The sequence below is a fragment of the Anabrus simplex genome, chromosome 5 (assembly GCF_040414725.1).
Source record: "Anabrus simplex isolate iqAnaSimp1 chromosome 5, ASM4041472v1, whole genome shotgun sequence".
NCBI classification, from domain to species: Eukaryota; Metazoa; Arthropoda; class Insecta; order Orthoptera; family Tettigoniidae; genus Anabrus; species Anabrus simplex.
This window is the reverse complement of record NC_090269.1, coordinates 449,961,957-449,979,749: the sequence shown is the minus strand read 5'-3', so window position 1 is coordinate 449,979,749 and position 17,793 is coordinate 449,961,957. Positions and strand designations below refer to the sequence as shown.

General features: G+C 37.0%; 1 protein-coding gene across 1 annotated transcript in view; it reads left to right on the top strand.

Moving 5' to 3' along the window:
* LOC136875101 (zinc finger protein 782) overlaps nucleotides 1–17,793 on the top strand; it is a 46,444-nt gene that overhangs the window by 15,352 nt on the left and 13,299 nt on the right. Inside the window, exons 3-4 of the mRNA XM_067148831.2 lie at nucleotides 6,429–6,509; nucleotides 10,673–10,755. Of these exons, the coding sequence (XP_067004932.2) occupies nucleotides 6,429–6,509; nucleotides 10,673–10,755 (164 nt within the window). The remainder of the gene's footprint in view (nucleotides 1–6,428; nucleotides 6,510–10,672; nucleotides 10,756–17,793) is intronic.

Here is a 17,793-nt window from a genome sequence, read left to right as displayed (position 1 = left end):
CAGTTTTCAAATTTTCTTGAAGTTTTTCTGCTAGGTATTATGTGCTATCTATAGCCCTCCACTGCATAGTGTGTATGTTGTTGTTACTAGGGATAGATCAGGAGAATTGCCATTTTGGCCCATGTACCTTAGAAACTATTCTTTCATTATTTACTACTAAAGCCATTCTTCTTTCCGTACCTTTTCCTGAGTATTAGCTTCAAGATACACAAGATAGGTTTTGATCTTGTAACTTTCCTTAATGAGTTTCGAATTGATGAATTCAGCTGAACACTGATCTGTTAGTGACAGTTAATTACATTCAGACCTGTCCAATTATCTCAGTCATGATTTAGTTCTGAGAAGGGGAATTTTTTTTCTGTAGTTCATATTTTTTTCAAAGCCATTGTGTGTTGAATTAACATTATAAAGTTTGTTGGCAATTCTGTCAATGTCTTACAGTGATTCTATACCAAATTACTCAAACAGAGTACCTTTGAATAGGAGTATAAATATTGTGAATTTCTTAAGTCGATATTGAACAAGACCTCAGATTGTATGAAGTCAAAGGACAGTTGGACTGAGTGATCACTTGTACAGTGAACTGATGTTCCCGGTTTCTATCATGAAGGTAATTTGCCCCAGACTAGTCAGGCGCTCCCAGGCTTGCTCAGTTCGAACTATGAAAAATAACTTAAAACTTATACCCTGGATATGATGGGGAACGTATATATCTAATATGGACAAGACGAGGTCAACTAATAGCTATAAATGATACAAGGTAATGCATGATGTCAGTTTAGAGGGAAACATATTTATTACAATAAGGAAGAAAATATAAACAATTTAGCAAAATCATCAAATGTGACAAAAAATCAGAACTTTCACAATGCTTATATAGTTCATCTTGTGGATCAAATAATATTACATTTTAAGAAGTGTATGCCGACACACATACTTAATATTTAGTAAGAAAAATTCTGAATCTTAAGCACTTTAACACTGTGGCGTGCACACTTCTGGCTCGTTTGTTAATTCCTTCCACTTTAGATGAGTATTTCCCCATTTCTACAGATTATACATTGCAGTGGGAAGTCCATAACCTTAAAGGAAAAGGTGTGTTTTATCCAGTTGGGGTGAAAATATCTAATATAACTGTACACAATAAAACAACACTGGGTGGTAAAACACCCTACCAATATATACACCTCAGTAATGGGTATAATCATGAACACAAAAAGAAAAACTGTGGATCGGAACCACACAACAATGAAATCACATTAATGGCACAATATACAGATATCAAAGAACACAATCATGTCCTATTTTCCAGGCACCACCGAGAAAAAGCATGCTGCATTTATGCAAATCTCTCACACAGTCTCGATGGAAAATATTAATGAGATAAATTTTACACTTTGAACAATCACTTCCTATTCAACATAGGTACCTGAAATAGATTTCATGACACAAAACCAGTCATCTGGTGGACCTTACAAAGTCACACATAAATCGACAAGGTTTCCTGAAATAAATTATGTGACACAAAATTTAACAAAATAACCACAATAAGCTTTTACCTTCAACACATAAGTCAACATTTGTCTCTGAAAAAGATTGCATGACACAAATAATCCTCATTGTGGTCATATCATAAAAGGGAAGTCAGAACTAAGCATTGCAGTATAAAAGTCTCGTCTACAGTGTCCACTGTAGAGACATGGACAAACACCAATAAGATCAACACAAATAGGCCACTAAAATACAACACTCCTCGGTAGAAACACACATCATCCTTTCCTACCACACGGAGATTCAGTCTCCCAAACTTTGCAGCAAATACCAAAAACATCCTGGGTCCAAACCTTAAGACACGCTGCTCACAAGTCTACCCGAGGCAAGTTACTCAATCATGAAAATGCAGGCCTTTTAGAGTGAGGAATGCATCCCCTTTCTCATCATCACACAAAAATACCACATGTCCTAAAGCTGCCAAAACTGATATAAATATAGATGACACGGTCTTACTTTCTCACGTAAGAAAATAAAGCACAATACCACGCTGGTCACATACTAGAACACTCGTGCTTGTAAAGTAAAACCTTAAATAAACTGGCCAACTTTGTAATACTGCAAAACTAGAAACTGAGAAATTACCACATAGACAAAGATCATGTCTAAAATTCTGAAAGTTACTGAAATATCGTACCCATTTACCTTAAGAAAATTTCTTTAATAATAATAATAATAATAATAATAATAATAATAATAATAATAATAATAATAATAATAAATGGTTCATGTTTATGGGTTACTGTAGTCACGTCCTAGTTCGTGAACCATGGGCAACGGCTGAGTGGCCTAGTAAGTGGTCCTGAGAGTCGGGATACCAGTTGCTATGGAATGGGAGTGGGCATCTCGGACATATTCTGAGTCCCGGCCCTCCTTGTGCTCAGGCGGCTAGGGCTATACAATTCACCGGTGGTCCATAACCCGTTAAAGGAGAGATCCTCACGTGGACAATGTGCAAGTAGGGTAACATCCTGCTTCATGAATCGACCGAGCTCAGAACATTTTAAGCAAGCCTTGGACCTATGGGAGTAACGGAGTCCCACTCCCATTTGACAGGCGAGGGACTCCTTGGAAACAACTTGGCGAACGAAATGGAATTCGATGGGGAGCTATCAATGTTAATGGGGCTTATGCAAGAAAGAAAGTAGAACTGGCTGAGTCAGCAAAGAGGATGCATCTGGATGTGCTAGGAGTAAGTGACATTTGGGCAAGGGGAGATAACGAGGAAGAGATAGGAGATTATAAAGTGTACTTGACGGGTGTTAGAAAGGGAAGGGCAGAGTCTGGAGTAGGGCTCTTTATCAGAAATACCATTGCACGCAACATAGTTTCTGTTAGGCATGTAAATGAGGGAATGATGTGGGTGGATTTGTCAGTGGGAGGAATTAGGACAAGAATTGTGTCCGTGTATTCACCATGTGAGGGTGCAGATGAGAATGAAGTTGACAAGTTTTATGAAGCATTGAGTGACATCGTGGTCAGGGTAAACAGCAAGGATAGAATAGTGCTAATGGGCGATTTCAATGCGAGAGTTGGGAATAGAACTGGAGGATACGAAAGGGTGATTGGTAAATGTTGGGGAGATAAGGAAGCTAATGGGAATGAGAAGCGTTTGCTGGACTTCTGTGCTAGTATGTGTTTAGCTGTTACGAATTCATTCTTCAAGCATAAGGCTATTCACTGCTACACATGGGAGGCTAGGGGTACCAGATCCATAATAGACTATATCTTAACAGACTTTGAATTCAGGAAATCTGTTAGGATGGTACGAGTTTTCTGGGGATTTTTCGATGATACAGACCACTATCTGATCTGTAGTGAACTAAGTATCTCTAGGCCTAGGGGGGAAGAAAGTAAAGTCTGTCTGCAATCAAATAAGGGTAGAAAATCTCCAGGACGAGGAAATTAGGCGGAAGTACATGGATATAATTAGTGAGAAGATTCGAACAGTAGACAGTAAGGAGGTTCAGAATATAGAAAGTGAATGGGTGGCATACAGGGATGCTGTAGTAGAAACAGCAAGGGAATGCCTAGGAACAGCTGTGTGTAAAGATGGGAAAAGGCGAACATCTTGGTGGAATGATGAAGTGAGAGCAGCTTGTAAACGTAAAAAGAGGGCTTATCAGAAATGGCTCCAAACAAGGGCCGAGGCAGACAGGGAGTTGTATGTAGATGAAGGAAACAGAGCGAAGCAAGTAGTTGTTGAATCCAAAAAGAAGTCATGGGAAGATTTTGGTAACAACCTTGAAAGGCTAGGTCAAGCAGCAGGGAAACCTTTCTGGACAGTAATAAAGAATCTTAGGAAGGGAGGGAAGAAGGAAATGAACAGTGTTTTGAGTAATTGAGGTGAACTCATAACAGATCCCAGGGAATCACTGGAGAGGTGGAGGGAATATTTTGAACATCTTCTCAATGTAAAAGGAAATCATCCTGGTGGTGTTGTGAACAGCCAAGCTCATGGGGAGGAGGAAAATAATGATGGTGAAATTATGCTTGAGGAAGTGGAAAGGATGGTAAATAAACTCCATTGTCATAAGGCAGCAGGAATAGATGAAATTAGATCTGAAATGGTGGAGTATAGTGGGAAGGCAGGGATGAAATGGTTTCATAGAGTAGTAAAATTAGCATGGAGTGTTGGTAATGTACCTTCAGATTGGGCAAAAGCAGTAATTGCATGGGAACAGGAAGGATTGCAACAACTATCGAAGTATCTCATTGATTAGTATACCAGGCAAAGTATTCACTGGCATCTTGGAAGGGAGGGTGCAATCAGTCGTTGAGAGGAAGTTGGATGAAAACCAGTGTGGTTTCAGACCACAGAGAGGCTGCCAGGATCAGATTTTCAGTATGCACCAGGTAACTGAAAAATGCTTCGAGAGGAATAGGCCGTTGTGTTTATGTTTCGTAGATCTAGAGAAAGCATATGACAGGGTACCGAGAGAAAAGATGTTCGCCATACTAGGGGACTATGGAATTAAAGGCAGATTATTAAAAGCAATCAAAGGCATTTATGTTGACAATTGGGCTTCAGTGAGAATTGATGGTAGAATGAGTTCTCGGTTCAGGGTACTTACAGGGGTTAGACAAGGCTGTAATCTTTCACCTTTGCTGTTTGTAGTTTACATGGATCATCTGCTGAAAGGTATAAAATGGTAGGGAGGGATTCAGTTAGGTGGAAATGTAGTAAGCAGTCTGGCCTATGCTGACGACTTGGTCTTAATGGCAGATTGTGCCGAAAGCTTACAGTCTAATTTCTTGGAACTTGAAAATAGGTGCAATGAGTATGGTATGAAAATTAGCCTCGTGAAGACTAAATTGATGTCAGTAGGTAAGAAATTCAACAGAATTGAATGTCAGATTGGTGATACAAAGCTAGAACAGGTCGATAATTTCAAGTATTTAGATTGTGTGTTCTCCCAGGATGGTAATATAGTAAGTGAGATTGAATCAAGGTGTCGTAAAGCTAATGCAGTGAGCTCGCAGCTGCGATCAACAGTATTCTGTAAGAAGGAAGTCAGCTCCCAGACGAAACTATCTTTACATCGGTCTGTTTTCAGACCAACTTTGCTTTACGGGAGCGAAAGCTTTGTGGACTCAGGACATTTTATTCATTAGTTAGAATTAACAGACATGAAAGTAGCAAGAATGACTGCTGGTACAAACAGGTGGGAACAATGGCAGGAGGGTACTCAGAATGAGGAGATAAAGGCTAATTTAGGAATGAACTCGATGGATGAAGCTGTATGCATAAACCGTCTTCGGTGGTGGGTTCATGTGAGGCGAATGGAGGAGGATAGGTTACCTAGGAGAATAATGGACTCTGCTATGGAGGGTAAGAGAAGTAGAGGTAGACCAAGACGACGATGATTAGACTTGGTTTCTAACGATTTAAAGATAAGAGGTGTACAACTAAATGAGGCCACAACACTAGTTGCAAATCGAGGATTGTGGCGACGTTTAGTAAATTCACAGAGGCTTGCAGACTGAATGCTGAAAGGCATAACAGTCTATAATGATAATGTATGTATGTATAATAATAATAATAATAATAATAATAATAATAATAATTGTACCGGGAGGTACACCTTAACTCCGTGCATTCAAAGGAAGCGCCTTAATGAACTCTATCTATCCAACAAAACATGAAACTGCTTTTTCATGTAGTTGGGACATTAATCAAAAGATGTCACTACTGAATAATTGAGAAGTTCGTCAAGTCTAAGTTTCCTAAATTGATTGAGTTTATTTTGTTTTGTTCTGATGTACATCAAGAAGTTTGGACTTTTCTCCATAGATGTCTCTTCTATAAACTGTGGTCATGCATTGGCCAATTAGGTATCATCAGTGGGTAACTGGCACACCTACTAAGATGCATTTATAGTACATGTAGTGGACTTCTTATTTTGGAAATACATTAATTTATTTATTTTTCATTGGAATTAAGAAAATTGTGATTACAGTATTCAGTATTTTCGGGCAGCTGCCCCCTGATTTATTCTGTTTATTTCATTGGCAATTACTTTAAGTTATACGGATGATTTTGTACAATTTGGATGGCATGCATCAAAATTGCAGTCAACATATCCTGCAGAATATTCATACAAAGTTGAAACCGTTTGAAAGTATTAACATAGAAATTTGTGATTGTTGTGATTGCAACATGCTACATACCAATAACTTACCAGTTCGTAAGTCATGAAAGCAGGGCTCTTAGAGCATCCTCTCTTCTGTATCAACCTATATGTACTGTTGTCTGTGTTTGGATCGATAATGTCTGACCATACTCAGAAGCCTAGAATATTTTTTTGAGCCATTATGTCCAGATGGAACACTTCCCTGCCAGTTGTGTCTGAACATTGTGCTTAACCTTTCTGCAGGAAAGTTTTGACCTTGAGTCGTCAAAGACACATTTGAAAGGAGAAACCAGTCCAGAGTTGACAGAGCCAGGACCGTCACAGGTAAACACATTTGAATTAATCTATTTATCTCATATGCCTTTGTCTGATGGTGGTAATTGTGAGAAAACTACGTTACAGATATCAGTGAGAGACCCCTAATTTTAAGAAACAGTTTGAATGTCCTCATGCTTTTCCTTATTATTGTATCCTTGTCTTCAAGAAAGGACACGCATCTCTGCCTTGATAAGGTCAGATTTTCTACGTTTGAAATTGCTGGTCAGGCTGTTATTTTCTGTATGGTACACAGAGCATTCAGTACATCTCTTTCCCAGGAAGAGCTGAAAAAAGAATGTAATATGGAGTAAGTACATGAAGTGTTCAGTTGCAGTTCATGAGGCACTGTATAATTTTAGAGCTTAGCACTGTGTATCAATAGACCCAAGTACTTTTACATTTAAGTGCGTATTTGATTCTTCTTCTTAATAACGTATTTGATCTATGACTTCAAATCACTCAATCAATCAATACTGATCTGCATTTAGGGCAGTCACCCAGTTGGCAGATTCCCTATCTGTTGTTTTCCCAGCCTTTTCTTAAATCATTTCAAAGAAATTGGAAATTTATTGAACATCTGCCTTGGTAAGTTATTCCAATCCCTAAATCCCCTTCCTGTAAATGAATATTTGCCCCAATTTGTCCTCTTGAATTCCAACTATATCTTCATATTCTTATCTTTCCTACTTTTAAAGACGCCACTAAAACTTATTCATCCACTAATGTCATTCCATGCCATCTCTCCGCTGACAGCTCGGAACATACCACTTAATGAAGTCAAATAAATATTAAAATTAATTTATTCCACCTATTCACAATCTTGTAACATATTTATTACTCTGTACAGAATAACATCATCTGCAAAAAACCTTACCTCTGATTCCAGTACGTTACTCATATCATTTATATAAATATAAGAAAACAAAAAGATCCGATAATACTGCCTTGAGGAATTCCCCTCTTAATTATTGCAGGGTCAGATAAAGCTTCACTTACTCTGATTCAAGAACTGGAAAAAATCCAAAGAAAAGCAGCTCGATTTGTTCTGGGTGATTTCCAACAAATGACTAGCATTACAAAAATGTTGCAAAGTTTGTGCTGGGAAGAATTGGGAGAAAGGAGACGAGCTGCTCAACTAAGTGGTATGTTACATGTTATAATTCTCATGTTTTGGTCTGTATTGAAATGTACAATGAAGTCAAATAAATATTAACATTTATTTATTCCACCTATTCCTACAATTTAAGCTTCAGTGGAGTAACCTATCCTAAAACCGAACTGCCTACTATTGAATCAGTTATTAATTTCACAAACATGTCTAATATAATCAGAAAGTATGCCTTCTCAAAGCTTACATGCAATGATGTCAAACTTACTGGCCTGTAATTTTCAGCTTAATGTCTATCACCCTTTCCTTTATATACAGGGGCTACTATAGCAAATTGCCATTCATTTGGGATAGCTCCTTCAAGCAAAGAATAATCAAATAAGTACTTCAGATATGGTACAATATCCCAACCCATAGTCTTTAGTATATCCACAGAAATCTTATCAATTCAAGCCGCTTTTGTAGTTTCCGTTTATAAGTTACTGTAAATGTCATTTTTATCATACGTAAATTTTAATACTTCTTTAGCATTAGTCTCCTCCTCTATCTAGAGATTATCCTCGTAACCAACAATCTTTACATACTGCTGACTGAATACTTCTGCCTTTTGAAGATCCTCATATAGACACTCCGCTTGTTCATTAATTATTCCTGGAATGTCCTTGCTGGAACCTGTTTCTGCCTTAAAATACCTATACATACCGTTCCATTTATCACTAAAATTTGTATGACTGCCATCATGTTATCCTTAGCTGCCGTCTTTGCTAGATTCTATTTCCTAAAAGTTCCCTCAATTTCTCCTTACCTCCACAGCCATTTTTAAATGTATTTCTTTCCAGTCTGCACCTCCTTCTTAGTCTCTTCATTTCTCTATTATAATAAGCTTTACCATTTCTTACCACCCTTAAATGTACAAACCTATTTTCACATTCCTCAACAATTGCTTTTAACCCATCCCAGTGTCTGTTTACATTTTTATTTACCGTTTTCCACCGATCATAGTTACTTTTTAAAGACTGCCTCATGTCTGCTTTATCAGCCATATGGTACTGCCTATAAGTCCTGCTGTTAAGACCTTCCTTTCTAACACATTTATTTTTAACTACGACAAAAACAGCTTCATGGTCACTAATACCATCTATTACTTCAGTTTCCCTACAGAACTCATCTGCTTTTTATCATCACCACATCCAGGATATTTTTCCCTCCAGTTGATTCCATCACTTTCTGAATCAGCTGTTCTTCCCATATTAGCTTATTTGCCATTTGTTGGTCATGCTTCCTGTCGTTCGCATTTCCTTCCCAATTGACATTTGTTAAATTCAGATCTCCCGCTACAATCACATTCCTTTCCATGACGTTTCCCACATAGCTGATTATGTTATCAAATAATTCTGAATCCATGTCAGCGCTACCCTTTCCTGGTCTGCACACTCCTAAGACATCAAGTTGCCTATTATCTTTAGAAATGAGCCTTTCACCTAGAATTTCATGTTTCTCATCTTCAACTTTTCCTTAGCTTACAAATTCTTCTTTCACCAGAATATATACTCCCCCTCCCACCATTCCTATCCTACCTCTACGATACACTCTCCAGTTCCATGAGAAAATTTCTGCATCCATGATATCATTTCTCAGCCATTTCTCCTATTACAGTATCTGGTAAATATATATCTATTCCTTTCTTTACAATACTTCTACAGTTCAACACTAACATTTTTATGTCATCCCTACTTGACTTCCAAATCTCTGTACCCTTATCACTGCTCCCTAGACAACCCCGTTTCCTCGAATGTACCTCCGTATTACCCTTCCAAACAAATTTCCTAATTTATACGTACCACTGCAGTTTAAGTGAAGGCCATCTGAACGCAGATCCCTATCTCCTACCTGCCTATTATTATCTAAAAATTTCACTCCCAGTTTCCCACAAACCCACTCCATAGTCCTTTAAATCCCTAATCACCTTCCAGTCAGTATCCCTCCTACACAGTATTCCACTGATAACAATCTCCGCTTCCTTAAAGACTCACCAGTGCTGCATTTACCAGATCCCACACATCGCCAACTATGTTGGTACTTATACTTGCTTGCCTTACGTTGTTGGTACCAATGTGAATCACTACCACCTTCCCCTTCCCCTCCTCCCTCTCTTCTACTTTCCTCAACATCTGCCTCAACCTAATTCCTGTATAACATTCTATCCTGGTTCCCTTTCCTCCGCACACTTTTCACAAATGTCTAACGGTGGAATTCCCCATGACCAGAGCCTCAACCCTACCCACCTCATTTGATCCCCTCCCCTCCTGGTCAGCCCTATCTTTCCCGATAGCTGCAGAAGCTACTTCCTCCTCCCTTTTGTCCTTCCCATGATCCTGTTCCACCTGTCTTTTCCTCTCCCCTACTCTACATTTCCCTTTCTTGCCTTTTCCCTTCTTTCTACTTCCACGCATCCGAGCAACAGTTCCCTGTCCCTCATCTATCCTCTGTTGCTCTACCTGGAGTGGCTCGTACCAATTTCTTGATGCACACGCATTACTGATACCTAAAATTACACATTGCCTCATAAACTACAACTAATAATATGTTTTTGACTTTAGACTTCTACATTACTTTGAAATCTCAACACACAGTGCTCTCTTATGTGTTATAGTTCTCCAAAACTGCATCTGACAGCATCATCTAAACTTCATTTGTACCTGTGCGTCTTATTTGTGTTTTTTGGCTACATTTCAATGCACAGTGCTCTTAAAAGATGTTAGTGCTTCACTAACAGAAACCAAACAGAGTTATTTTAACTTTGCAATTTATTTGTCTATGCGTGGTTTTAAACTTATTTGTAATTGGCTGATGAAGACCATGAATACTGGTCAAAACCGGTACCAATTTAAATTAAATGGGAATGTAAACTTACATTTCATATTTTAATAATATTGAATGGTTGAATCATCACATACCTTCTTTTAAGTTAATATTCAGCTGTTTCTTGTCAATGTATTTTTTCTTGCCGTGCCCTGACCCTGTTTATCTTAAAATTACTTTCTGTGTTCCTTATTTATAGTCAGTTGCAGACTTTAAGGATGAAATTATCGTAGAAGGACATACAATTAATGAACAGCTCCCATGCTTCAAAGAAGAAAACAGGTACGTGCACTGTTAATGCTGTATAACATGGAATGTGTTGTTTACCTGTTCATTAGCTCCCTCTATGGACCAGTAGTAGTGTGTCATCCTCTTGGTTTTTTAGCATAGCAGTGGTAGTTGGTTTTTTGTGGGGTACAAAGAAAATATCTGACCCAGATTTAATGTCATGTGATGTCGGCATACAAAATATATCTCCTGACATATTTGGTGTTTACCTGGCTGAAGAGTAAGATTGATTCTCTTCATAATCCATAAAATTTGTGTAATGTGGTGATAACAAATTATTTTGGATGGAATCAAATCAGTTCAGTTATATAAGGTGTGTTTTGTTTCTTGGCAGTACTGATATTAAGCACTTAATGGCAATCATGGCAATATGAATGGAAAAGTACTACACCTACCAATTGCTTTTTACCTTCGCAACTTCTTGCTGTCAAAGAGTACATCACAGTCAAGTTCTACTCATCACATTAAAGTGACTATGACAAAATATGGGGTTTGTAAGAAACATGTCAATAAGAATATCAGTTGAGTTGAATGAAGTGAAAGTGCTTGCTTTCTTCATGGGATGTGTGCTCATCTTATAGACTACAGTTTAGAAGTCGTGAAGTGAAGTGGAAATGTCTGATGTGCAATGAACATTCAATAGGTAGTATTTCCAGGTGGTGGAATGAAGAAATTTTGTCTGTGTGAGACTTATATGTATTAGAATGGAGCATGAAAAAAGGTATAGTTAATTTCAAGGACAGCAGTGATGAGAAGGAGGAAGATCATTTTAGCTCTTTGGAATCAACTAGTGAAAATTTGAATTATAATTTCATCTTTACAATACTGTAATTGTCTTTATTGAAAAGACTACATTAGACTATCCCTGTGATACATGTTTCATCCTCTTCACTCACATGTACAAACATTGGAAATAAGGTGAGGTTGAGATACGTAGATGATACATTTACAATAATTGATCACAGCATTACTAATGGACGGGAGGTATTAGAACAATTAAACAATATGGATTCACAGGTTAAATCATCTTTCAAAAGTGAAAATAATAAAGCATTACTTTTTTCTGACATTACAATTTAATAAACTTATGTATAAAATATTCAGGAAACCTATTTAAATGGTGAATGTAATTAGACAAAATTCCATACACCCACCTGCCCATAAGAGGGCCTTCTTTTATAGTATGATTTACAGAGCTTATAATATACCCATGTCTGAAGTAAATCGTAAAAATGAGTTGGATACTATTTATTTTATAGCTAAAAGCAATGGGTTCAACAGGCAATTTGTGGATAAAATTATTAGCAAAATTGAGAAGAAAGCATTGTCCACATTAACCAACAATACTCAAAAGAAAGAAGAGAGTTACACCCTTTTCACCTACAGACACAGTAAAATGTATGAAATTACGTATATTTTCAAGGAACTTAATATGAAAATTTCTTTCCAGATGACCAATAATAATGCCCATCTCTTCTATAATCAGTACACTATCATTAACTGCAATAGCAAATTTCAGAAACCATAGTTTACAAATTAAAGCGCTAGCAGTATTCCGCCAGATATATTGGACAGACAGGCCACAATTTTAACATAAGATACAGTGAACATATTAATGCATCAAAATACTCGTCTTCCAGAATGCTCGGCCAGCCAAGCACGAGTAAACTTGTTTTCCAGAATGCTCGGCCAGCCAAGCACGAGTAAACTCGTCTTCCAGAATGCTCGGCCAGCCAAGCACGAGTAAACTCGTCTTACATAATGCTCGCCAGCCAAGTACGAGTAAACTCGTCTTCCAGAATGCTCGGCCAGCCAAGCACTAGTAAACTCCGGAATGTGTTAATGAACAGAGGCGTACCATCGTGGTAAAACCAATTAATCATAAGAGTATAATTTATAAGGATTAATTCATACTAAACTGTCATTACTTCTAGCTTGAGTATGCTGATCATTATCTGAATGAGAATTTCCCACTGAGGCACTTGAAAAATAGATAGCTCAGTGAACTGGATGGGAGTTGGATTACACTATTGTATACCAGTTAATTGTCAGAAACTCTGTGATCATATATTACTCACACAATAAAGAGTAGGCTGTCCGAAGATATTTTTTTGTCTTATCCCCCAAGGTCTATCAACAGAGCATAATTCTCCCACCCCAATCCAGGTCATGACACTTGGACAGGTTGTATAACCCACTACTCCAAATCAGAACAGAGAGGGTCATATCACGAACTTTGAGATAGAGCTATGCATTGTCCGAGCTCCTCTTATGATAATAAGAACATTTGAATACCTTTTGGTCAAATATTTGAATTCAGTGCTTGAGTGAATTAGTCAAATATCATTGGTGACTAGTAAGACACTTGAGGTAATCATCCCGAGAGAGTCATGATATCACATATGATATTAGTTTCATTTTCTCCCATATTGATGAATCCTCAATTCATAAAATGTAAGAAGGGGATGTTTCCACCTAATCAGTACTATTATTATTTACATTTTATTGCCTTCATTGGAACACTCTAGCCAACTTTATACAAATAATTTTTCAGTTTCCTGTCAGCCCAGTACTTCTTCATTCTCTCTGATCTTATCCTTCTTTCATAATCAGAAATCACCCTTCCTATTGTCTGTTTGTTGATTCTGATTTGCAATCTGGTTTGTTTGTCTGTGAGTTTCTTGATTTTGTCAGTTTTGTTTCTTAGGTCTTCCACTGTAATTTGTAGTTCATCAATATCTTCCTTGATTTATGTAACCCACTTAATGTTGCACTTACTATTCCATAATTTTTCTGTTATTCTCCTGATGATCCTGTTCTCTGGTGTCCTGATTAGATGTCCAAAAAATGAAATATGTTTCTTCCTGATTGAGCTCATTACTGGTTCTATTTCCTTGTAGACTGTTTCATTAGAAGCTACTCTCCAGTGTCCATCTTTTTGGTATGATTTGTTGATGCACGTTCTCTCTATCTTGAGTATTTTGTCTATTTGTGCAGTGTTAGTTGTTTTGAAGATGGTTTCGCTTGCGTATGTTATTTCTGGTTGAGTGACTGTTTTGTAATGTTTTAATTTTGTTGCTATTGACAGGCCCTTTTTGTTGTAGGGATTCTTGGTGACATATTGTGCTCTTGTCAGTTTATTTATCATGTTATGCCATGCTGGCTTTTCATTGAGGTTATATGTTATGATTTCTTCCAGATATTTAAATTTATCTACAATTTAGATTTCTTGGTTTCCTATGGCAATTTTGTTTATGAGTGGTAGGTCAGTAAATATGATTACTGTCTTTTCAAAAGATATTCCAAGACCAATTTTCTGTGCTATTTCCTGTAGTGATATGACTTGTTGTCTGGTTTCCTGAATATTGTTGAACAAAAGAGCAAGGTCATCGGCAAAACCTAGGCAATTTAAACTTAAATTGTCTTTGGGTCTTCCAATTCGGATACCTAATCAGTATACTATATATATAAAAAATATACAGTTATATTTCAAGTCACAGGTCACTTGTTTGTGAATCTCACTATCATTGTTTTCAAATTATTTCTTCATGGTAAAAATTGGCTTTATAAGGCTTGCTGTGCACAAATTATTTACATATAAATTATAAGCATGTTATCTTCGATAACATTATGTTTGATAAACCCACTCCCTGGGTATTACTATAGTGTTATAAAGTTTGATTATGAGGGAGCATTCTTGGTCCTTGTGGTGGCTGGTGATGAGATTAGTGGAATTATATATTAGAGGGTTGCCAAAACTGTATCTATTGCGAATTTGGTTTCAGTTGAAGGCGTGGATGTCTGTAAAAAGAAATGATTGAATGCCAGGTCGAATGTAAATTGAAATATTGTGAATGTTATGTTTTAAACTTACTCTTTTGATTCCTTGTGGGCCTTATTACAGCAGTTTGATTAGATGAACACCGAGTGCTCTTTGTCGTTTGGGACGAGCTATTGCTTGGAGTGCGGGAGGTGGTGGGGAGAGTTGGGGAAAGGAGGAGAGGCTGTGGGCTGAAGAGACTTTAAAGCATGTGTGTGGTGTTCATTAAGAAACTTATTTTAATTAAAATTGCCAATTAAAGGTATGGCGGTATTTTATACCCTGTGAATGCATAAGTCTTTTCTGGTTTCACTGTCTGGTGGTGCCAGTGAACAGTACGCAGCGTATGAATTTGACACATACGTCACTTTGTTCGTTTGACATTAACCTACCAACACACACAAGTTAAGTTGCCAAACACTAGTGTCCATGTTGTATCGTTAGGGATCATGTCGACATTTGTGTCTGAGAAAGAACACGCATTGCTTTTCTTATTTACTTTACGAAGGAAATAATTAATAGTATCTGCCAATTCGATACATATTTAATCAAAAGAAAAAACTGTGGAAAGTCATCCTTTGCTGGTAAAAACATATGGTGAGCACACTCCATCGATGAGAACATGTGAGACATGGTTTCAACAATTTGAAGTGATGATTTCAATGTGAGAGATAGTGCGTGCTCCAGTAGACCATAAAAGTGCACCGACGAGTAGTTGCAGGTGTTACTGGATGATGACCCAACTCAAACTCGACAGCACTGAATGTGTCACAGCACACAACCAGTGAACTTACATGAGCAATGGGGAAGATCAGTAAACTCGGTAAATGGGTCCCACATAATTTAAATGAATGGTAAAAGAAAAAATATATCACAAAGTTACTCATTTGAATGAATGGCAAAAGAAATATCACAAAGTCACTTGTGAAATGGTCCTCAACACCACAAAAGAAAATCATTTGTGTACCGAATTGTGATGTGTGACAAAAAAATTGATTTATTTTGAAAACCTGAAGTGGAGAAAATAGTTGATATCACCGTTAATGCACAACGCTATTGCCAAGAAATTACTCATTTCAATCATGCATTGATCGAAAGATGACCAGAATGGGCCAGAAGACATGGTAAAGTGATTTTGTTACACAACAATGTGCCATCGCATACAGCAAAACCAGTGAAAGACACCTTAAAATTGCTTGGATGGGACATCATTCCCAACCCGCCGTACTGCCTCGACCTGGCGCTATCTGACTATCACTTCTTTGCATCATTGGGGCACGCTCGCAGAGCAGCACTTCAGCAATTTCAAGGAAGTAGGAAATTGGCTCCACAAATGATTTGCTGCAAAAGACAAGCAGTTTTCTGGCAACTTACCTGAAAGATGGGCGAAGTGTGTAGAAGCCGATAGCCAATTATTGTGAAGAAACAAAAAAAGTGATTTTCCTTGAAAATTGTGTGTTTTCTGTTATTTTATTTAGGTTGCAGTTAGGATTGGTATATTGATCCAAATATTTGAAACATTCTTTGATGATACTGATGATACCTTTTGGGGTAATTTTTACAATTTTTAGATCGTGTTCAATGTTACAGAACTTGTGTTTAAAATTAGCCATGTGCTGACCTATTGCAGATATATGTTTGTGTTTTATAGTATTCATTTGTTTAGGATAGATGGTGTTAAACTTCTGCCTCTATAGCTTGCATAACTAGCTTCACAGTCAATGCACTTCAATCTATAAATACCTGAATGGTATTTATTGGACATATTAACTGATTTAGAATTATGAAAAAGGTAATAGATGTTCTAAATGCTATTTTGACATTATGCTTTTTGAATAAGTTGGTAATGGGATGGATACCGATATTATTAAAATTAAAAGAAGTGTATTCAAGTCTGGATTTATCCTTATTAACTAGGCAGGACTTGGGTTTTATTTTACTTTGGAAATAATTTTGTTTACAAATTCCTTGTTGTTACCGTTATTCCTGGCTGTTGTGAGAAATGACATTTATTTCTTTGTTGAGGTTTTCAGGAGTTAATGGAATGTTAAAAGCTCTATAAACCATGCTCTGTTATGTGGCTTTTTTTGCATTGGCATGAGTGGAATCTCATTTTATAATATCTTAAATATAAGAGGTTTCGTGTAGATGTTTTATGGTAAATGATCATTATATCTGGTGACTCTTATGTCAAGGTAATTTAATATGCAGTTACATCCTGTTTCTATCATAATTAACTTGTTGATATAAACTATTCAGTTGTCCTAAGACGGAATTGCCATTGGTGAAACTTTCGTGTACTGTGGCAAAGACATCATTTACAAATCTGGACCAAAAATTATTGATTTCACCCATTTTGGAGGTTACTAAATGGTCTAAAGATCCCTGAGTCCCGCAATCCAGCAGAAAGCCCATTTTGTTGGTAAATACTGTAGTTGAGCAAAAGTACTTGTAATTAAGGGCATATTATAATATATTTAGAAATTCCTCAGTCTCTACGACACTCAGTTTGCTGTGTTGCTTCATATTAATTTCTATTAGAGTTACAGTTTTTCATATGGAATGCTTGAATACCTATTCATAATTTTGTATGAAATTAATAAATGGTAAGGTTGAATGATTTAGTCCTTATTGATATTACCAAATTCTATGGTAGTCTTTTCTGTTCTTTTGGAAAGCAATGCATAGTGGTTTTCTTTAATGTTTGAATGAACTCTGAGATTTTGTAAGTGAGACTGAGTCTCATGGGAATGTCCCCCTTGTGAATGACGGGATATGCTTCAGCTGTTGGGAGTCAAGGATTTATTGTGATTAAGTTAGACGTTTCCTGTTCATTGAAAAAAACATTAATGTTTTTCAGCATTGTTTTAAGGATTTTTGAACTTTGATGGTTTGATCTTATGGGGATAATTTGGAATGTGCTCTCCAAAAAAGTTGTTGAGTTTTGTTTAAGTATTCGTTTTTGTCCATGGTGGCAGTTGTGCCCCCGTATCACTTTTAGTTATTTATATAGTCCTCCATTTGTATTGTGTTAATTCTTCCTCATCTTCGAAGGTGCATTTCAGTTACTTTATATGGAGTTGTCTGGATGTCAAGTATTCACAGCTCTCTAATGGATAAGTTTGTCTTCTCCAGTTCTTTCACAATCTTTGATTAAAAAAAAAAACTATTACTCACTCCTTCATTTCTCAGGAACCACCAAACTAACAAGA